The following is a 23,693-nucleotide window of genomic DNA, read 5'->3' as shown; positions in this document are numbered from 1 at the left end:
CTTCCTTTATTTTACCACATTATGATTTGACTATTTCAGATACCTCATGTAAGTGAAACTACACAGTATTTGTCTTTTGGGGGACTGGTCTGTTTCATTTAGCATAATATCCTCATGATTCATCCATATCATAGCATTTGACAGGATTTCCTTCCATTTTATAGCTGAATAATGTTCCATTGCATGTGTATATCACATTTTGTTTATCTTTTCATTCATCAGCAGACATTTGTGTTACTTCCACATCTTGTCTATTGTGAATAATGCTGTTGTGAACATCACTGGACAGATCCCTCTCTGAGACTTTGCATTAATCATGTACTAGTTCCATTTTAAATTTTTTAAAATTTTTTGAGGAAATGCCATCCTGTTTTCTGTTGTAGCTACACCATTTTTCATTCCCACCAACAGTGCACAGGGGCCCCACTTTCTCCACATTTTTGTCAACACTTACTGTTTTCTGTTTTTTGATAGTCATTCTAATGAATGTGAAGTGATAGCTCATGATTTTGATTTGCATTTCCTTAATGATTACTCATGTTGAGCATCTTTTTGTATGCTTGTTGGTCATCTGTGTATTATCCTTGGGGAAATGTCTATTCAAGTCATTTGGCAATTTTTAATTGGGTTATTTGTTTCTTTGTTACTGAGTTATAAGGGTTCTTCATATACTCTGCGTATTAGCCCTGTATGTAACATAATTTGCAAATATTTTCTCCCATTCCATAGTTCGCCCTTGCACTAATTTATTGGTTGTGTCCTTTGGTGTACAGAAGTTTTTGTTTTGATGTACAGAAGTTTTTAAGTTCAGTGTAATCCCATTTGTCTGTCTGATTTTGCTTTTGGTGTCCTATGTTAAAAAATCATTGTCAAATCCAGTGTCATGAAGTTTCCTCTCTATAATTTCTTTTAACAGCTTTGTGGTCACATCGTAAATTTAGGTCTTAATCATTTTAAGTTAATTTTTGTATATGGTGTAAGATAAGGGGCCTAACTTCATTATTTTGCATGTGGATATCCAGTTTCCCCGGCACCATTAGTTGAAGAAACTCTCTTTTCCCCAGTGAGTAGCCTTACAACCTTGAAGATCATTCGACAACATACATGAGGGTTTATTTCAATAGTTCTCTATTTTGTTTCATTGGTCTATGTATCTGTCTTTATCCCAGTACTGCACTTGTTTTGATTACTGTAGCTTTATAATATGTTTTGAAATCATTAGTATGAGACCTCCAATTTCGGTTTTCTTTTTCAAGATTATTTGGCTATTTGAGTTCCCTTGAGATTCATATGAATTTTAAGATGTTTTCTGTTTCTGCAAAAAAAAAAAAACAACAACAAAAAAACACAAAGGCATTGGAATTTTGCCAGGGATTATATTTAATCTGTAGATTGCTCTGGGTAGTTTTGATATCTTAACAGTATGAAGTCTTACAAGCCACGAACACTACCTTTCCATTTATATGTGCATTCTCTAGTTTCTTTCAGCAATGTTTTGTAGTTTTCAGTGTACAGATCTTTCACCTCCTTGATTATTTGTTTTTAATGATTGTATTTTAAAAAATATTTTTATTTATTCAGAGAGAGAGAGCACATGAGAGTGCACAAGCAGGGAGTGACAGAGGGAAAAGGAGAAGCAGGCTCCCTGCTGAGCTGGGAGCCAGTTGTGGGGCTCAATCCCAGGACTCTGGGATCATGACCTGAGCCAAAGGCAGAAGCTTAACCAACTGTACCACCCATGTGCCTCAAATCATTGTATTCTTTTTAATGTTACTCTAAGTGGAAATGTTATCTTAATTTCGTTTTTGGGTTGTTCACTTTTAGTCATAGGAACACAGTTTTCTGTGTGTTGATTTTGTATCTTGAAACTTTGCTGAATTTGTTTATTCTAACAATTCTTTTTCTTGTGGAAATTTTTTTGGGTGTTTTTACATACAAGATCATGTCATCTACAAACAGAGATAATTTTACTTCTTTCTTTCTAGTTTTTATAAAATTTCCTTTTTTGTTTTGCCTAAGTGCTCTGGCTGGGACTTCCAAAACTGTGAATAAATGTGGTGAGAATGGGAAAAGCTGATCTTAGAGGAAAAGCTTGCTTCTTTCACCACTGAGGAAAAGCTTGCTTCTTTCACCACTAAGTTGTCAGCTTTTCATATATGGCTTTTTAAAGCCCATATATGGGTTTTTCATATATGGCCCTTATATGTTCAAGTGGTTTCCTTCTATTTCCAGTTTGTTGAATGTTTTTATCATGAAAGATGTTTGAATCTTATCTAATGCTTTTTCAGCATCAAATGAGATGCTCATGTGGTTTCTGTCCTTAATTCTGTTAATGCGGTGTATTACATTAATCAGTTTTCATATGTTGAACCATCCTTGCCTTCCAGGAATAAACCCCACTTGGTCATGGTGTATAATCCTTATAATGTGCTATTTAGAGGAAAGCAAACTGCACCCCGACCTCCCTCTCAGAGAGAAGCCTCAGTCTGTTCCCCTTTAGGTGCTGCAAGCACTTAAGTTTGCCCTTGGAGAACTCACCTCGCTGGGAGAGCACGTTTCTAGTGACGGTCCCTGGAGACGCAGGAACTCCTGCTTGTACCCAAAACCACAACAGCGGTGGCTGTCTGGGCAGCTCTGGACCTCCAGAGAGGTTCCAAGCAGCGATGGCACACTGAGATTTTCCCGCTGGCCTGGTCTGGGAGTGCCTGGTCTTCCTGGGTCCGAGGGCGCTGGGCTGGCGCCTGTGCGCACCTCTCAGGTGTGGGGCACGCACTTCTCAGGCTCTGATAGCACTGCATGGCACGCGTGTGGAGACTGCAAAAAGGCTATGCTTCTGCTGTCTGGCGAGGCTCCCAGCCCCTCACTAGACCCAACGATCTCTTAGGCACTCTGGCAGTTCAGGGACCAAGACCTGGTTTCTCCACTGCACTCTCTCTGGCTCAGCTCCAGGGGTGGCTGTCCTGGGTCCGGGGACTTAAGCCCCTAAGTGCCCCGATTCCCACAATTTCCCCTTGTGATTTTTTGCTCTTTTTGAGTGCTTTCAGCTAGACTTCTAGTTAATGCTGGTCCCCAGACGCAGGGCACTCTTGTATTGGAGTATTACTTTCCTATGGATCGCCTCTCGTGGCTCCCTCCCCCTTTTGTTTATCTTCCGATATCAGTCCGATGTTCCCACTCCGCTTTACCTACCCACTGGCATCTTCTGCCCCCGTAGAGATCCAGACGTGTATAATTCTGATCTCAGGCTGATTTCATGGGTGATTGGAGTTTTTTGGTGGGTAATCAGCTCACTTTAGGGTACAGGTTGAAATGGCGCCTCCTCCTACTTCCCCGCCATCTTGTCTCCCCTCTATAATGTGCTGTTGAATTCAGTCAGCCCTCTGATTGTTTTGATTCTTTTTGAAGCAAAAAGCAGACATAAGCAGTAAGCTGGTAAATAAACATGATACGATGGCAGATACTGATGGGTATTATGAAGAGAAGTAAAACAGGGCAAGAAGGTTAAGAGTGGTAGGACCAGGGGCACCTTGCTGGCTCAGTCAGTAGAGCATGCAGTTCTTGATCTTGGGGTCATGAGTTCAAGCCCATGTGGGGTGTGGAGTTTAAAAAAAGTGGTAGGAGTAGAGTAAGGCTAGGGTTGTTTAGATATGAAGTTTGGGAAGCCTCCTGAGGAAATGTCTTTTTAGAAAGTGAGAGAAGAATCTGTAGGCAGGGGGACAGTAAAATGGGACTTCGAGCTTTTGAGAAATAGCTAGCAAGGAGGGTGTGAGAGTAGGAACAGGAGATTGTGACAGAGAATGGAGAGGCTCAGGAGGACGACAGTAGAGGAGGGCACATAAATCCTGTCTTCCTGAAGCTTAGCATGCACAGTTGCTTACATGTTTTTATTACTTGTTACAGATTTCCTCCTTTTTATTTCCTTTGCAGTCCTATTTCTAGATAGAATGTGCTTGCTTTGTTAACCTAAGGACAGGGCCCAAGTTTCATCCCAGATTTCCTCTGTAGAAGAGTGAAATAGAGTGGAGTCTTAAGGTCTAGCCAAGACTCCATTGTGATGTCTAATGTGATTTGGGGAAAAAAAATAATTGTCTCAATATATTATGGTGTATGAACTTACATATTTTATAATTAGAATATGTGCCTAATATTATAAAGTTAGTAGGAAGTGGATTGAAGTGGATGAAGTTCATAACAGTTTTTAACTGGCGGCATGATCTATATAGTATAGCAGTTAACCTCCTTCCTATAAACACTTGTGTTGGAATGTTTTGCATTGCCATGAAACAGTTTTCCCAAATTCGTCTTTTTGGAGGAAGTATAAATTACTGTCATGCTACCATGGTAACAGAAGGTAAGAAACAGCCTGGAACTCACAGATGTTTGTTGTTTTCCTTGATAATGGAAGGAACTTTGGTACAAGTATTGTTGAACGTCATAAAGAATGTAGAGAAGTGGTCTGCTTTGTCCCCAAATGGAGTTGTATTTACAGTCTGGCCCAGTGTTCAATATGCATTTGCCTCCTTTAGTAAAAATCTGCTTATTTTTTTTGTAATTCCTAAATCTAGATAATTTGATTTTCAACTGATAAAATATTTACTTGTCATATCAGCCAGGGCGCTAAACTTAGAAATTAAGAGTAGTAAGTTAAATTTAAAATTTGTTGAAAGTATTCATCATAACACAGTCTACTTAGTGTCTTGGCAGTGCCTCTGGCTCTTCTCATTTCTCATGTTAGGAGACAGACTGGCAGCGGTTGTAAACTGAAACCTGGTTGTATGCAGCAAGCCTGATAGGACTATGAAGGAAAATGGAGAAAATTTGAAAACATTACTCTGTGTGTGTGTGTGCGCGTGTGTGTGTTAAATTAGGGTATGACACATTTGCTTAAAATAGCATTTTATATTCTGTTTATCAAAGCAATTATAACTTCATGATAGATCCTAAGACTGAAACTGGTTTTAAACACCGTCTTGTGGAATAGCCAAATTTGCCTCTTAACAGTATTGTCATAACGTCACTCGATGTATAAGAAGCACGTTTTACAATGTGTTCTGAGTCGTTTGTCTCCTGTAGACCTGAAATCTATTACTCAGAGGAGAAGCATGCGTTTACAGTATATTCTTAGCTGCCCCTCTCTATCACTCAGCTGTCAAGGCCTATGGAATCTGAAATAGAACCTGACCAATGGGAGGCTGTCTCCGCACTGTTTACGGGAGGATTCGGAGGTGGACGCTTTTGTCATGCACAGCAGCCTCTGTGTTGCAGTGTTGAGGCAGCAGGATGTAGAGGGCTGGTCAGCTTTTCCAGTGGAGTCCGTGAGGGGGACAGCTTCAGAGAAAGATATCTTCTAAACATTAAGAAATCAGAGGAGTTACAGTACCTGACTTGGGGCTGCTCCATAAGGAAGATAATCTTCAAGCGTTATGAAGGCGGAGAAGGATCCTGAAGACGAAGAAAATATCGCTAGAGATCCAAGCTAAGTGTAGCCCAGCATGAAGATTGTGGAACAGGAAGATTTGTAAAACGAGGGACGGAGTCACTGGTTAGGAGTTTGTCTGAGGGCGTGCTTTGTGAGCCACAGAGCTTTGTAACTTAATGCCCAGTAGTTTGCTGCTCGCAACCAGAGACTAAATCCTGTCTATGATGAACTGTTGGTTTTCTTGTGCTCCCAAGAACAGAGTAGGTATCCCTGCTGTCTAGTGTCATGAAGGACTTGCGCTTGGGCTTTCTGAGGTGTATTTTTGTAAAATGTACTGCTGTTTAATTAATTTTAGTCTCTCTGCCTTCTCTTCTTTCTGATGTATTTGATGAGCAGCAGATTGGGGTTAGTGATAGCAAACGACAGTTCTTGTTTCTTTTTCTGGGGTTTTAGAAAGCACACAATAGAATCTTAATAATTGAGCAGTATTTCTGTTAACTGACAGTGGACAGGAATGGAAAACGGTGCTTGGTGAAGTGGAACTGAAAAATCCCATGATAATATGAGACTTGGATCATGTTTAATTATCTTTTTAAAAGCCTTGCTTTAGGCTTTTACAGGTTTTTTTCCCCTTGTTTTAGAGAGCTCCTTTCTCCAGCTGGCGTTTTACTTGGAAATAAAGTTGAGGTGGTTTTAACTGCAAGGATAAACTAATCAATTTCAAGCAAGTATCTCTGTGTTAAACAGGACTTAATCCCTAAGGCATTTGAAAACCTAAGTCTTATCTTAAGCCTGCTTCTACGCCACTCCCCAATTTAGAGTCTGTAAACTGTTTTGTTTTAAAGCTAAAGAAGGGGGGATGCCTCAAATGTAGTTGAGTCTTTGAGCCAGTAAATAGGCCTAGTCTCCATGCTGACAATTTGAGCTTTTCAAGTTAGAATGAAGTGGGCTCATCTCCAAATTTAACTAATTTGGAGACAACGATGCTGAAGTCTTTGTAGGTATTTGAACTGGATTCCATGGAAACATTGCTTTTCAGAAGTAGGTTAAAATTTTAATGTATCTATCTTTTTTCATATTCAATTTTCATACTTATTTTCACTTCAAGTATTTAATGAAGACACTGCTTACTTAGCTAGAAAGTTGGTGTTTTGTGTTGCTGTTTGAAGGGGAGAGGTAATAGAAAGTTAATCCCACTGATCAGACAGAGGATATGCTTCATATAACAGATTCATTTCTTTTCTCCCTCAGAGGTTCGTTTTGCTATTTGTGGACACAAGAATTGCTTTGTAAGTTTCAGTGAAAAATAGGTACATCTTTCTTTGTTCTAGAAATAGTACTGGGCTTAGTACAGAATTTAGCAATAAGTTTACATATATTTTAAAAGGCTAAAACCTTAACATGGTTAAATAGTGTGTATTTTAGTTCTGGGTTCTACATTTCCGCCTACTAAGAAAAAAATCCAAGTTATTGGCCTTAAAATGTCTTGCATATGTTTTCTCCAAAGTTAAAAATAACCTTGATACAATTAAAATATATATTATGTGGTACATCCTCCTATTTAAAAAATTGCCTTTGATCTTCCTCTTAAAACACGTACTGAGTTTTTATTAAAACCAAAAATCTTTTTTAAACAAAAACAATATATGTTGAAAGTAAAAAAGAAGGAAGAAAATGAAAGTCACCTGAAATCCTATTGTCTTAGGGATTTTAAAATAGTTAATACTTTAGAGTCTTTGTTTTTTCTATGTAGAGGTTTCTTTTTATCCTAGTGTATAAGATTAATGAATTGCTTCCTCTGTTGAGACAGAGACAGAGTATATGTGAATGTAGGTAAGTGTCTAATTTGCCTCCATAAATATATTTCCAACAGTACTTTTTAAGCAGGCTGTGTGAGTCTGTGGATGTCTTAAAATGTGTACAGAATTCCATTGCATCTAAGGTCTTGGAAGATGGGTGACCAGAGCCAAATATGAAAGCAGGAGGTAGAGACTAGGAGAACTGATTTTGGAAATCACCGGAAAGCACACTGATTTTGGAAATCATGAGAAGTCTTGGTTGGGTTTGGCTGCTGAGGTCTTTTAACATCCCTGGAGTCTTGACTTTTCCCATCTGTTAAATGGGGATGATGATTTTAGTTCACTGGGGTCATTTGGTTGATTCCCGCCTGGCACAGATTGGTGTTCAACAATTACTAATTTCTTTTTTCTGAAGGCAAAGAAAACAGAGAACATGAGAAACGTGCTTTTTCTCAAAATTAGACCTTAAAATATTTCTTGAAGGTCATGTTCTTTGGAGAGGCTCTTCTCATGAAATGTGGGATGCAGTGGAGATTGAGTGATGTTTTATGCAGTACTGCTCTCCGTTCTCTTTTCCTTCCTTCTTGAGAAAGTCTTAAATATAGTATAGAGAGTAGGCCATGTTTATATATGTTTTTCCTTTTTGTAGCATGCAGCAGATTGGAACAAATATGATGACCGATTGATGAAAGCGGCGGAGAGGGGAGATGTAGAAAAAGTTTCCTCAATCCTTGCTAAAAAGGGCACCAATCCAGGCAAACTAGATGTGGAAGGCAGATCTGCGTAAGTATTACTGATGACAATTCCCTCAAGGGAATTTGGGTAGACCCTTGGGACACAAGTGAAATTTGTGAATTGTGGCTGTCAAGGTATCAACTTAAAAAGGCTTTATCAAAACCCATGCTATAAAATCCTTCAAACATCGCTTTCAAACATTATGGACTAATAATTTGTTCTCAGTGTTTAAGAGATTTTCAATCTAGAGAGAATACTAAAATATTACCCAGTGGTCTAGTTGTTTAGTCTGAACTCCCAATCTGTTTTTATATTTGGGTCATTATTTTAAGTGAGAATGTTCAGAACAGAAAGGGAGGCAGAACAACTAGAGTGGCTTAGGGAAACATAGGTTGTGATCTCATCCTTTGGTTTTTGGGTCACCGAGAAGGACTACTGGCTTGTTTCCCTGTTTAGCTTTTCTCCCACCCCTCCCCATCTTCTTCCCTTCCCTTCCTGTTGAGGATGGGTTAAAGGGGAGGTGTACATTCTGTTACTGCCCTCTGTGATTACAGCGGTTAAAACCTTATCTGGGAAACCTTCCAAAGTTAGAGGTTAAAAGTCTCATTTCCTAAAGTTCCTCTCAGTCTTGCACGAGTTTATTTAGAATATTATAACTGGAAACCAGATACTAAATATAGAAATGAATATTAGGAAGTGGATAGTTAATGTTTAATGTAGATCACTACCTTAGGATGCTTAAATATTCAAGTATAGGAAAAAGAGCAAAGCATGACATAAAAATCAAGTAGCTTTTAATACCAATAAAGTTTGAAAAGTTCAAATTTTTTAATACTGTTTCAATTTTTTCAAATAGTTGATTTGATAGCCACAGAAACATTGCTTCAGTCCTGCTCCTGTTTTTGCTAAACTTTGAGCTATTTCTGTAAGGCTCACAGTATAAGCAGTGACACTTTAATATCTAAAAGTGACTTTATTTTTTGTGTTTCTTTTTTTACCAAACGTCAAGATGTTAGAAGATGAAGGAAATCTTTGGGATGAAAATCGTCAGTGAAACCTTATTTCTTCAGTTCCGCCCAACCATGCTTTGAATGTTTTGAGTGAACAGTTGCTTGGGTTACTGTTCATATTTTTTCAATCTGAGATTCAGTTTTGAGTGAAATTATTTGTATTAATGGTCAGAGTTATAAAAATCTGGAATAATTTGATGAACTGTGAACTTCAGTTTGTAAGACGTATGAGTAGTATTAGTCTCTGAGGTTTTCACTGTAGGAAATAGAATTCTTTTAGGATTCATGGGATAAGATATTTTCCTTTTGCTACTCACACACAGACTGTATTCTTCCTTAATTAGAGCATTTTGTATTTAGTCAAGTATGGGACATGTTACAAACACTTTCTTTTAGTTCAAATGACTTTTGGTTTGTTTTAGTTCTGAAATTTAAGACAGAAGTAATATGTGCTTCTTGACCTTGATCCAGTTTCAAAAATGAAATATTTGAAGCCTGGCCAGAGCACTGCAAGGATTTGTTTTCTTCCTGTTCACCTCTCTCCTGGGGAATAGCCCATTGCCAAAGCAAAACAGGGCAGATTCACCAGGAATCCCCACTGCCACTTGGAAAGCCGGTTACCAATTCCTGTCTCGCCATCCCCTCAGGCTGTCAGAAGTGCTCTTTGGCATCCCAGCTGTTTTCTCTGGAATCAGCAAATGTTCCTCGGCAAAAAATGGCTTCAGATACCAAGCTTACCTCTCAGGGCCTCTTTCCCTCCCCGTGTCCTGGCCTAGTGGTTTTTCACTGTCTTAGCTCACTGATACCTTCCAACATATGTCTTAAAGTTTACGTGGCTCTTCTCATTGTTGTCAGAAATCGTCCACATTACCTGGATTTCGTATTATGGAAGCAGTAACATGCGTCTAGTTTAAAAAAAGACAAAGTTGACTTTTTAAATTAAAAACGAGTATTTCTGTAAAGTAGTTTTTCAGATTTCCTTTACAGCTCTTTGCATACACTGTAGTGATCGATAACATCTTCCTTCTGAAGTCTGCTATTTATATCACATCCGCATTAATAATGTATTGTAGATGTGTTGTGATTTCTGCCCTTTAGGACAACATCAGCGTAATGTTGATTTATTTTGAAGAAAAATGTCTTCCAAATTTTTGGAGCTAAGAAAGGGAAACAAGCAAACAAAAAAATGTTCCCTCCAAGATTGTGAAACCTTTACTTGAAGAATATTACCATTTCTCAGAAGGTTCTAACAGTGTATGGCATAGTATAATTAGTGTAATTCCATACTTTGGTGTCACAGAGATCAATACCCTTAGCCTTACAGCAATTTAATTCCACTCTAAGAAGAACTTTCTTGGTTCCTATGAACATAATTATTCCTTTTATTAGAAGCATCTCTGTTTCTCTAATTCAACCTATACACAAACCTCCTTTATTTTACTTAGTAGTGCTTGGTCTCTGGTTTGCATTTACATCCGTCATAATACGAGTAGAGATACATGGCCAAGTGTTGTAATATCTGGAAATGAATTTGCAACCTAGCTCCAGATTTTGTCTCTAAGCATTCAGATATTCAAATATTTGAGGGCCCATCATCTGTCTGGTACGTAGATTGGTCTGGGAATATAGTAGGAAGCAAAACAGGCAAAAATCCCTGCTTTCACTGAGTGTAGAGTTGAGTGGGAAGAGACTGGTACACTTATAAAGATAATAAATCTTGAATTTATATATCATTTTGAAAATATGTGTTTCGATATAGAATAGTAAAGGCAGGGATTGGAAAAGTTGGAATACTATGGTTTCAGGAAATGGGGAAATGTAAAAATTTTAAACAGGATGTTTAGGGAAGACCCCTCTTGAAAGTGTGATACAGAGTTTGTCTGTATCTAGGCCGCTTGCCGAGCACTTGTATATCCTTTATCTCCTGGCATCTTCATAGTGGTTATTGTACTTGGTTACGGGTCAGTTGTATTTTGACCTGTGGTCAGCATCCTTTGTCGGCAAGCCCTCCTCTCCTGTCCTTACTTAACAGTTTGGATTTGGTGGCGTATAGTCAGTCGGTCACTGTCCATTCTTAGGGCACACAAAATATTTCTGTAAATGTTTGTTGATTAATAAAGTATTAAATGATCAAAGAAACAGTGGGATATTTTCTCTTGTATCTTGAATACCTGATGGCTTAAAGTCGGTTTTTTAAGCAGGCTTTTCTTGCCTTATTAGGAAGTTTGTCATGGCTGTGTGTGCAAAACTTCACCTACTCATACAGGTCTATGAACAAAGGGGAAGAATTAGGTGGCAGTTGTGGCTACTTTGGGGGAAGAGGACACCAGCTCCTCCACGGCTTTCCAAGTATAGCTTAGTTTGTTGTTTTGAAGGCTTTTCCATGTGAATTCTAAAGAGAAGGGATAAGTGTTTGATCTGTGTTTGGCCTTAGCGTTCTGCTCTAACTTCATTTGTTGTGGCAGTTTCGGTATACTTGAAACGAAGCAAAATGATCTGGTAGAAGTTTTTCAGTGCATTCCAGCATTGATGCCTGTACTACCGAGTACTAATAAGCTATAGAGTTAGTGGTATTATTGTATAAATTTTCTTTTATTACGACTGTTGCACATTGGAACATTCCATTGGTTATAAGGAGGTATTTCTGGAGAGTATTGACTCCTTATGTAAATTTGGGTTACAATTAATTTTTCAGCAATAAGGGATAGGTTTCTTTTTTCTAGTAGAAAATACATAGATATTTTATGTAGATTTTAAAATATGTGTGTGTGTGTGTGTTGAATAAAAGGTGACATTCTGTAACATTTAAGTCGATGTTTCATAGTTTCTGTGGCATAACATATATTTTCTTTTTGTTCAGCTTCCATGTTGTGGCCTCCAAGGGGAATCTTGAATGTTTGAATGCCATCCTTATGCATGGAGTTGACATTGCCACCAGCGACACTGCAGGTCAGTTGCTGCCATAGTCAGTTATTAAACAGAAAAGGAGGACAAGCCTTATCCACTGCCAGCGTTTTTCAGACCGAACTGTGATTTAGAGAGAGACACCCTCAATTTTCTGTTTTTTTAAATGGTTTAGAAAAAGTTCACTTCTGAGGTATCATTGTTGGTCTCGGAGAGGTAAAGCACAGGGAATTGAGACAGGATTGCTGATCTGATGAGTATTTGGAGACCTGAGGTCCAGTGCTCGTCTTCGTAATATTATAGGATCCTAAAGTCTCAAGAGTTAGAAGAACCTGTAGGGGCCATTTAGTTTGTACTAATATACTCTTGACTCTATGAATCCTTGCTGTCATAATGTTGTTCGGTATTTGGTTGGACATTTCTCATGATGGGAACCTAATTGCTTTGCAACAGCGACGGCACGACCAAGAACGATGATAGCAGGAAGAGCGGACATGGCACATGGCACTCTGCCGAGCACTTTACACACACTAACTCCCTGTCTCCCCATACCATCGCAATGAGGCTGCGAGGCCCTGAGTCAACTATTTAGTAACTGGCCTGGGGTCCTTCAGTAGATGCAATGCAGTCGGAGTCTGTGTCCTCACCCAGGATGCTTTTTACAAGGAGATCTGTTCTGTGTTTGGTTAGCTCTTATTTGTAAAAAAATTATTTTTTTGTAGGCAGTTTTAAGTCTCTTTCTTACTATGCCTTCTCCTTAAACTTAGTTGTACCATGTCTGGCTTTTAAAATCTTACAGTGTATAAGTTTGTCTGCACAGCACCAGATAGACCTCTTCAGTTCTTGTGTTGGTTTTCTTAGGATAACCATTCTCAGTTCTCTTGACAGCTTCTTTCTCTGCAGTTCTGCTTTGTTATTCAATCAAGTATAGGCGGTGACCTAGAACCAGAATTTCCTTAACAACTTTAATATTTTATCCTGAGATTCCGTATAGAGACAAATAATGAACACATTACAATAAAACCAGCACTGTGTTTAGAAATGGAAGGGAGGCAGAGGAAAAGAGAGATCTCAGTGAGGAGAATCTTTACCTAAAGGTCTATCAAGTTTTGTATTGAAGACCAAACTATCTGCCACCTTTGAAGGAGGAACAAAAGCATATGTTAATTACTGGGACTACTGGGTGGCTCAGATGGTTAAGCATCTACTCTCAGCTCAGGTCATGATCCCAGAGTCTTGGGATCAAGTCCCACAACCTGCTCCTTGCTCAGCAAGGAGGCTGCTTCTCCCTCTGCCTGCTGCTTCCCCTGCTTGTGGGCTCTCTCTCTGACAAATAAATAAAATCTTAAAAAAAAAAAGAATATGTAAATTACTTACCAAAGCATTCCATTGATGTAGAGGAATATTTATAGAAATTTTGGACTAACCATATACCTCTTTAGACTTTATTTATTTGTTGTTCTGATTCTAATTTAAACAAGTATCTACCTTATTTTTTGTCTGTATTTTTTCTGCTCTGGATATTTTTGCCGAGTAACTTTTGCCCTCCCTCCTTCAGTGCAGATCAAGCTTAAATGCTTTCCCAGGCACAGCAGACATCATTTTGTATGCTGCAGCCTGACATACTGTGCCTAAAGTCTTTGTCTTCTGTTTTTGCTATTGTTTAGTTATATTTGTATTTGCCTTGTTTTACTGTTTTTGTCTTTAGTGTTGTCCTTTCCTGAGGACAAGGACCTTGTCTTATTTGCTGTAATATTGTCTATTATAATCCAGAGGTGGATATTCAATAATAATTTGATAAAAAAATTTATATATTTTATCTAAACTCCTTCATTTGCTAACAGTATGAAAGTATATTGAAAGTAATCATATTTCAAGTAAGCGTGGTTTTGGTTTTGAGGTATTTATGACTCAGGTCTTACCTGATAGGCACCTTGGGTGTAATTCATAGTGTTGTACTTTAGATTTGATATTCGTTTTTTTTTACTGCATTATCTCAAGTGGCTGGATTTGGGTTTGGCTAAGGAAATACCCCACCGGATGTTTTTATGTGACCCATTGTGTTGAACACCAGGGACTGTTCCTACCATCCTACTCCATACTCTCTCTTACTTTGCATGTAAATGGTAGTTTTCTTCATCACTTTTCACAGTCAGTAGCAAATTGAAACATGAAATCATTACGTCTGACTTATTTGTAACTAGAGAATGTTTAGGTATGGATGAATGTGTTATACCTGTACTTGGTTAAAAAGGCTTGGCCTCGGGGCACCTGGGTGGCTCAGTGGGTTAAGCCTCTGCCTTCAGCTCAGGTCATGATCTCAGGGTCCTGGGATGGAGCCCTGCATCGGGCTCTCTGCTCAGCGGGGAGCTTGCTTCCTCCTCTGTCTCTGCCTGCCTCTCTGCCTACTTGTGGTCTCTGTCTGTCAAATAAAGAAATAAAATCTTTTTTTTTTTTAAAGATTTTATTTATTTAACAGAGAGAAATCACAAGTAGGCAGAGAGGCAGGCAGAGAGAGAGAGAGAGGAGGAAGCAGGCTCCCTACAGAGCAGAGAGCCCGACGTGGGTCTCAATCCCAGGACCCTGGGATCATGACCTGAGCCGAAGGCAGAGGCTTTAACCTACTGAGCCACCCAGGCGCCCCAAGAAATAAAATCTTTAAAAAAAAAAAAAAAAAAAAAAAAAAAAGGCTTGGCCTCACTGCTGTTTGTTCTAGAACCTGGTTGGTCAGTACACAGAAGTGATCAGATCCAGGAAAACTTAATCCACTTATCAAAACTCATATAAAACCTAGTGAAGGTTGGAAGTTGAAGTCGGTGTATTCCTTCACCTAGGATGAACAGAATACAAATGACTTCTCTTCTAGCAAAAGGGTCTGTCAGTGAAGTCAGATCATTTTTTGAGAGGTTTGAGAAGTGAGAAGAAAGTTAAGAGCATGAAACATTGAAAGATGGAATGGCCCTTTTATCTCTCACTATCCAATGAGATGTATGCATGAAGAAATACAATTAGGAGAAACCATGTTTGGAGGTAGAATGTTGCCTGCAACTTTACCTTTTTCAGTGTTCACAGTTAACTTTTCTGATGATTTGTTTCCTTTAAAATGGCACATTTTAATACACATTATATTTGAATGAGTTGTCTGATTTTCAGAGACACAGTGATCTTTGAATTTAAGTTGAAAATTAGTTTCTTTGACTTACCTCTCTTAACTTCCTGTATTTTAGCATCCACACTGACTGTTTAGAAATATTATGAGAAATCTAGGTATCTTTCTTGCTCTCCAGTTCCCATTCTCTTTTTCTCCTCTTCCTCTCTCTCCTTCCTATTTTTCCTGGTTGACTTTAATTACTTACTCTGTCCCAGGCACTGCTCTAGGTATTGGAGATAGAGTGGTGAATAAGACAAAGTTCTTGCTCTTTATGGGTTTGTAGATTTAATTTTTCTTCCCACCTTCATTGTTTTGGTGTTTACATTATCTCATACTACAATATCAACCTGAGTGAAAGCATGCTTACAAATTAAGTATCTTGTCAACTAGTCTTGAAAAAATGAATCACATTTCTATGGAAAATTTGCTTGTGAAGAAAATAACTGTTCACATATGTCTTAAATTATTATTATTTTTTAATAGGAAGAAATGCTCTTCACCTGGCTGCGAAATACGGGCATGCATTGTGTCTACAAAAACTTCTACAGGTAGTAAAAGTGGTTAATACTTTGTCTTTACTATTTTGACTGCTAATAATGTGTTTTCAGTGTGTTTTTGGAATTTGAGATCAAAGAAAATAGTAGGTTAATTCTGACTGTTAGCTTACATAATTTCTTTTCCATCATTTGTGAAAGAATGTGAACAATAAAAAGCAAAAACTCTGAGGGAAGTGAATCGCATAACTCACTGTATTAAAAATAAATAACAAAGGCTTGACCTTCCTGTTGACATTAGCAGGAGACTGGAATTTTCTGTTGTCTGGTCTATGACATAAAGTGATATGGAATAGGAGCTATATATTTCTCTCTAAACATCAGTCACTTAGACTACATGATATGATATCAATACCTCTAGTTAAACTTGTAGTCAGGCAGCCACAGAATTCTTTGAACTAGTGGACTGAAGAAAGTTTTCAGTTAAAGGGTCCAGTCCTCCATTTCTAGAAACATTGTTACCACTAAGTTTCATAGCAGAACTCATTTGTTTTTCCTGATTCAGTTGTTCAAATTTTAACTCTTGTTGAGAAAAAAACCCCAAACAATAACAGTTTCTACATCCCATGCTATTATAATGTACCATATGGTTTCCGGTTTGGTGGAAAACTTGAATTTACAGTATAATGTTATTAGATTTGTTTCATGTCAAAATATTTAGTGGCTTGTCTAGTAGTCCTTAGGTTTTTTGATAAATGGAATATTTTAAGATTAAATAACAGCTGTTCATCTGAGTCTAGTTGTTTAACTTTAAAACTCTCCCAGCTAAGTTTCTGTGTTTTAACAGTACAATTGTCCCACTGAACACGTAGATCTTCAGGGAAGAACCGCTCTTCACGATGCAGGTAAGTGAGGGTTTTACTGGGATATAGCCAGTATTTGTTAAAACGGCTCGGCATTGAAATTCATTTCCAAGTTTTAATATGCATACATTTGTATTCATGGAGAAACAGAATATTACAAAGTTTTTGTATACATGAATATGAAATTTATTTGATTGTACAGCTTAAAAAGATTCATTCAGCCAAGGCTGGTTTGCTAGATCCTAGAAGTCCAGAGATAAACACACATGATCCTGCTCTCAAGGAAGTTCTAAGCACTGTGTCATTGTGGGGATTGGGTGCGGGAGAGGGAGGGAGGGATGTGGTAGGAGAAATGGGAAGATGATTTTTTTTCCTTAAAAATTACATTTACCTAATTAACATGTCTGAACATCATTTTTCTCATCTGCAAAATAAAGTTAATACTACTCAGTAAGTGGTTTATAATTAAATTATAAATAGTGCCTGGCATGTCATAATTTCTTAATTAATGGTGGTGGTAGCTGTTGGGTTAGGCCTTGGTGCTAAATTTCATATCACTGTTATGTGCTGTATTTAAAAAAAATTATATTCGTAATTTCATAGATTTTATTGATCATACTTGTGTATTTAAATTTATCTGCATTATTCTTCAGTGGTCTTAATGACAAAAGTTAGATATTAAGTGTTTTTGGACTATACCACTGTCTGACCTCTGGCCTGACTCTTCTTAGTCTGACATTCCTACTGTTTACTGGAAAGCCAAAGTAAAATAGTTACCCTCTTTTGTCATGTTTATGGAATATCTGAAGTAAATAAAAGCGGTCTTCATTAAAAATGGAATAGACTGCAAATTTCCTTCAAACTTCGGGACCTTAATTTATTTCAGCTTTTTTCTTTTTATGTTTTACGTGCTTTTGTGATAGTTTAATTTTTTACACAAGTGTTTTTTGTTGTTGTTTGTTTGTTTGTTTTGTATAAAGTGGTGGTATTTGCAAAGTATTTTCATATGCATTGTTGTTTGGGCCTCACAATGACCCCCAGTGTGGTTTTTGTGTTTGAGGAGAAATGCCTTATCCCTTGTTCTCTATGGGCCCTAGCTCTGCCTTCTGGGAGGTTCTTACTTGTCCATTATTCTCTAAGGTCACAGGTAAATTGAATGGCAAACAAGCATGTCCTCTGTAGAGGGAGCTTAAGGGCTGGAACAATCATGAGTGTTAGCAAGGACCTTCTGGGACCTTGCGTAGTACAGTTCCCATAAAACCTTGGTCGGCTTTCTGGTTTATTTGTTGCCAGCTATTTCCATTTGTCCATCTCCAAAGTTACTTCCTGGACATGAAGTTCTTAACCATCCTTTAGTTCTCGTTCTTGTTTGTAGAGTCATGACTCTGCCTCGTTTAATGGCTGCCGCCTCACAGCCATCTGAAATAATACTTTTGAATGGGATTATAATGTCCTTACCATGATATTTATTCCAAGACTAAATTTTTTTTTTCTCCTTGGTGGGAGAAAAGTTGTGACCAACAATAGTGGTATATCTTGCTGTTTGACACAGAGAAGCAGTTGGCTTCCCCACATCTCTGAGGTCCCAAATATATGTGTTCATAAACTGGCTAATTCTTGCTTGACCTGTCTCTTTCTTACCAGACCTTGGTGAAAGTAAGCAACTGCCAATGTGCACTAAATTTTTGGCTGTTTTCTATGGTTTCACCTTGAAAGGCTTCATCGTCAAATGGTACACCTAAATAATGATGGACGATATAGCTCTTTCAAATGTTTTGCCATAGTGTGAGAAAAATCACAAGATTTCTAGCCTGAAATATGTTTAGTCACTACTTAGTTCCCAACCACTAAATCAGTGCCGTATGATTTACAGATTTATTGTAACAGCACCGAACTCCTGATAGCAGTTTTGTCTCCGCTAGAGATAAGACTAGGCTTCTGTGACAAAGACATTATAAAAGAATACTGGCTTAACAAACCCCACAGGATTGCTTTCTTTCCTGTCGTAGTCCCAGTGTTCAGAGGGGCTTGTGCCTCTGCTCCCTGTGGCCATTCAGGGACCAAGATTCCTTCCATTTTTCCGTTCTGCCTTAAGCTAGGGTGTTGTGCTCATCTTTAAGGCTGAAGCTGAAGCACTTCTGTTTTCCTGCTCACAGGAAGGGGAAAAATCATGGAGAAATGTATAAACCATTCTTTTAAGCCCTAGAGTCAGAAGGTAGCACACATCTCTCCTGTCACATTCCACTGGTGAGATTTAATGCACATGGTCATGCCTGCATGCAAGCATGCAAGGGAGTCTGGGAACTGGGTCTCCAAGTGAGCCCCCAGTTCCCCCCACCCCCACGTTCGTTACCATGGAAGAAAGGGTGACCACGCTTGGGTGAATGGCTGCCACTCTCCACCATAGCACCTTTAATGCTGACTTTACTAGTTCAATATATTGTAGCTCTGGAATTTATTATGCTTTACATTGTTTCATTCTTATTTTCAATTGGGCCAGAATGGCTGTTAGTTTTAGAATTCCTGGATTAATGTATTCAGTTTCAGTTTATCTTTTTTTAAAAAACTATATTTTATGTAAAAGACTTGTTGGATTAAAGACAGCAGAAATGAAAATTTACTTGATTTTCTTATGTGTATTTTGTTTTAGACTGTGAAATATATCACACACACACACACACACACACACACAAGAATGCTGACTTCGTCAGTACTTTTGTGGCTAATAATCTAGTCTCAACTCATAATAAATACTCACAGGAAGTATTTGTTAATAATAATATAAAAACTTTTAATAAAAACTCGTGGGGAGTTGAAACACAATCCTATTTTATGATGTTAACAATAATCTTTTTCCTAATACAAATATGAACTCTAGTGTTGGTTGGAAAAAAAGCATTGTCGTTTTACAATATAATTTTCAGCAAAATGACCCTGCTTTGCATCATCAAAGGCAGACATTGAAATCTATGAACTATATGAGTCAAACCTTTTTTACTGTGACTCTTCTATAAAGACCTGAATATGATTCATTAAAAAAAGAAAAAAATTGAGCTAACCCTTCAAGGATCAAGTCAGTTGTAGCCACATTTAAGAATATATTCTAGGGGCGCCTGGGTGGCTCAGTGGTTTAAACCTCTGCCTTTGGCTCAGGTCATGATCTCAGGGTCCTGGGATCGAGCCCCACATCGGGCTCTCTGCTCAGCCGGGAGCCTGCTTCCCCCTCTCTCTCTGCCTGCCTCTCTGCCTACTTGTGATCTCTCTCTGTCTATCAAATAAATAAATAAAAATCTTAAAAAAAATATTCTAAGTAGATAATTTAAATTTCATTTTTATTTCTATGTTTACACTTAGGGTAGAAGTATATTGTCTTCTTTACAGGTGACAATATTCGTTGGTCCCAATAAATTGTACATTTATAAAATGATCTGGTCTAACCCATTTTCTACAATAGGTACTTAAAATGCTAAACTAAGAAGTGGATGATGTGAAGCTTGGTAGCTTAGAAATTGTAGAACTTATGCCTTATATGGATGTAGTAAAGCACCATGTGTCTTACCAACAGATGTTCACCATTTATCATTTTCCTTTGCTCCTCAAAGCCATGGCAGACTGTCCTTCCAGCATACAGCTGCTTTGTGACCATGGGGCCTCCGTGAATGCCAAAGATGTGGTGAGTCCGTGTATGTTTATTGTCATTTCAACTCGTGTATTCAAACTTTTATGTTTTAGGAGATTTGTTGTCTTAACCTTGTTTTATTTTTCTTGTTGCTTAGGATGGGCGGACACCACTGGTTCTGGCTACTCAGATGTGTAGGCCAACAATATGTCAACTGCTGATAGATAGAGGAGCAGAGATTAATTCCAGAGACAAACAGAACAGGTAATTCTTTTATCACAGCTCTACAGACACCAGCTGGATTCACAGTGACTCTGAAATTCTGCCGCTGTGACTTGTCTTTTCCATCCCCCTTTGGATCTTTCTTTTCTTGGAATTAGCACCCACTTCTTTTTTTCTTTCCCTTTCGTTTTTCCCCAGAGTCTGATGAAGGAAGAAAAGGGAAATAGGGTAAATGTGGAATACAAGCAGTGATTAGAGCCTGTCTTCAGGTCAGAAAACCGAAGAAAGGAATTATATCCCAGTTATTTATTTTAAAGCTTTAAAGCAATCTTTAGTGAAAAATGGGCTCAGATAAGATAATGAGGGAGAACAATAAAAAATCACACCTATGGTCTGCTTCTTTGTTAGTCAGTCTTTTGGGAGTAAATGTTCTTGGGTGTCCTGGAGCTTGATGTTTTTTCCGTTTTTCCATATAGACTTTCTCCATGTGTTGGTTCTGCTTACCCTGCCCAGGCATAGTGCTGTCTCCTTCTCTGGAGCCAAGTTCATTGCCACACCCTGAGGTTCCCTACATTTTTGTTACTTCTGTGTTCATGTCATTTTAGTTGGTGCGCACTAATACTTTTCTGTCTGTAACTCTCTCCTTCCCTCCTCCAGGTCCAGTGTATCGTGGTGCTGCTATTACAATTTTCATGTTCATGGTCCTGGTGTTTCCAACAGTGATGTATCTGAAATACATCCTATCCCCAAGTTGGAGCATTATAATAATTCATAACAAATTTTTGGGATTTTGTAAATGATTCCTAGTAAAACTGTTGATTTCTTCTGACTTAATTTTATTCTTCTAAACATGTATCCTTTTTTTTTTGTAGTTCACTGGAAGTAAATAGGTATAATAAAAGTCTTCAGATGTCAGATTTTATAGCTCTACTTGTTTTTATTGTTTAGACCTCTCAAAGGAGGAAATTCTTAAGCAATTAAGTCATTAATGTGATTATTAAGGAAGTGGCTTTGTTACATTACTTTGTTTTTGCAAATACTATAATCTGGTTTCAACCATTACTAAGAAAATTGGGTTTAAAAATAAAGTTTAGGATCAGAGAGGGATGATCTGGTTGTTCCATGTATAATTCCTCATTTTTTTTAAAGATCCTATATTTTCTCAAGCACTTTGGAATGGCACGCGCGCGCGCACACACACACACACATACACACACACACATACACACATACATGATGAGGTAGGACAACGTGTATTAAATAGGCTAGGTAACAGATAACTTTAAAAATAAATTTAAAATTTGGAATTCCTGGGTGGCCCAGTCGGTTGAATATCTGACTCTTGGTTTCAACTCAGGTTATAATCTCAGTGTCATGAGATCGAATACTGTATCTGGCTCTGTACTCAGCATGGAATCTGTTTAAGACTCTTTTTCCCTCTCCCACTGTCCATTCCCCCACCTTCCAACTCATGCTCCTTTTCTCTCAAATTCAAAATCTTAAATATAAGAAGAAATGAAAAATAAATTAAAACTCTGTATTTTTTTCCTGGTCTTACTTATAACATTTTTTTCTCTAATAAAAAAAACTTTGTTGGTGGTTCCCGGTGTTTATAAAATTGTATTCCAGCAACTATTGGGAAGTATAAAAGAGAAATAGGATATGCATAGAATAAAAGCAAGGATCCATTTTCTTATGAAATCCAATATTCACAAAGACTGCATTAGGTATAGGATAAGTCACTTCATTTCATGAGGTATTTTTTGGTTTCCAGCAATAAAAATAGGAATGGAACAAAATAATTTCAAAGTTCCTTCTAAATTTCCATGATGACTCAAGTGTTTAATTGCGTTATTGCTATTTGTTAAGTGTTTCAGTGCTGATGATCCTGCCAAGGCATAATAAACCAGTGGTCCATGATAATGGGGATAGTTAAGGTTGATGGAGGAGGCAGGTTTTATTTATTTATTTATTTTTAAAGATTTTATTTATTTATTCAACAGAGAGAGATCACAAGTAGGCAGAGAGGCAGGCAGAGAGAGAGAAGAGGAAGCAGGCTCCCACCAAGGCGAGAGCCCAATGCGGGGCTCGATCCCATGACGCCAGGATCATGACCTGAGCCGAAGGCAGAGGCTTTAACACTCTGAGCCACCCAAGCGCCCCTGGAGGAGGCAGGTTTTAAAATGAAGTGTGAAGATATGAAGGTCTCCAGTTAGGAGAAGGAAAGCTCTTTTAAGGAGATTAATCAGAACTGGAATCTGATTCTTGTTTTGGAGTGGAAGGGATTGGTTGAAGAGGTTTACATGATGAGGTTTGTTCATGAAGGACTTGAATAGTTTGGGTTTATAGCTGTAGGTTTTGAGCAGATGGAGTAACAGTATCAGTGATGGGAGAATATTGTGGTAATTTACTTGTAGAACACAGAAGGACTGGAGTAAAGGAGGTTAGTTTGGTAGTAGAAGTAACACGTGTCTATAAGTGATGCCAGATTTTTAGCTCTACAAACTAAGAAAGCAAATGTTTTATAAATATGATAAAGTTAAACTTTAAGATAAAAATAGGAAATAAAATCTGTATAACAACTATTACTTTTTTTTTTAAGATTATATTTATTTATTTGACAGAGAGATCACAAGTAGGCAGAGAGGCAGGTAGAGAGAGAGGAGGAAGCAGGCTCCCAGCCAAGCAGAGAGCCTGATGCGGGACTTGATCCCAGGACCCTGGGATTATGACCCCAGCCAAAGGCAGAGGCTTAACCCACTGAGCCACCCAGTGGCCCAACAACTATGACTTTTTAAAGTAATATCTATTTAAGAAGGGGCCTCTGGAATATTTCTGGAGTATTTTCTTGGGTCTTTCTCAACATCTTTTATGCTTCTGTCTTCCCTCTTAGAACTGCTCTCATGCTAGGCTGCGAGTATGGTTGTAAAGATGCTGTAGAAGTCTTACTTAAAAATGGTGCTGATGTCAGCCTGCTGGATGCCCTGGGCCATGACTGTTCTTACTATGCAAGAATCGGGGACAATCTGGACATTCTAACTTTATTGAAGACTGCGTCGGAAAATACCAACAAAGGTAGGTAGCAAAGTAGCTAGAAAAGTCTAGCTTAATAAAGAACAGCTTTTAAAGACTCAGACCGTGGAACTGCAGGTTTTAAGAAGCAAAGCAGTCCTTAATGCTACACATCATTGGTCTTTCTCCCTCTGTGCTGTGGCTTTGTGTATTTGCATTAGTCACTTTGAGGCAGTGCCTGTTGTGTATGTTTGCTAGTTTATCAAGTAGACCCTGTTGTACTATGGAGTAGGTTAAGGAATGAGGAGAAAGAGCCCAATCAAGTGTGTTTTATTAATATATATATAAAAATATATACGTATATATACATATATATATAAAAATATATACGTATATATTTATATATATACGTATATTTTTTATATATATATAAAACACACTTATATATACACTTATATAAAACAC

General features: G+C 38.0%; 1 protein-coding gene across 2 annotated transcripts in view; it reads left to right on the top strand.

Moving 5' to 3' along the window:
• UACA (uveal autoantigen with coiled-coil domains and ankyrin repeats) overlaps positions 1–23,693 on the top strand; it is an 86,854-nt gene that overhangs the window by 37,301 nt on the left and 25,860 nt on the right. The window contains exons 1-8 of one of the 2 annotated variants that reach the window (XM_059371945.1): positions 5,265–5,679; positions 7,868–8,001; positions 11,824–11,912; positions 15,502–15,566; positions 16,360–16,417; positions 19,978–20,048; positions 20,152–20,258; positions 23,110–23,291. In XM_059371945.1, coding sequence (XP_059227928.1) covers positions 5,641–5,679; positions 7,868–8,001; positions 11,824–11,912; positions 15,502–15,566; positions 16,360–16,417; positions 19,978–20,048; positions 20,152–20,258; positions 23,110–23,291 — 745 coding nt within the window. In that variant the 5' untranslated portion in view covers positions 5,265–5,640. Of the gene's footprint in view, positions 1–5,264; positions 5,680–7,867; positions 8,002–11,823; positions 11,913–15,501; positions 15,567–16,359; positions 16,418–19,977; positions 20,049–20,151; positions 20,259–23,109; positions 23,292–23,693 lie in introns of those variants that run through there. The other variant, XM_059371944.1, reaches the window with a different exon arrangement.

The sequence above is a fragment of the Mustela nigripes genome, chromosome 13 (genome assembly GCF_022355385.1).
Source record: "Mustela nigripes isolate SB6536 chromosome 13, MUSNIG.SB6536, whole genome shotgun sequence".
NCBI classification, from domain to species: domain Eukaryota; kingdom Metazoa; phylum Chordata; class Mammalia; order Carnivora; family Mustelidae; genus Mustela; species Mustela nigripes.
The sequence above is the reverse complement of the archived record's forward strand: the minus strand, read 5'-3'. Positions and strand labels throughout refer to the sequence as shown.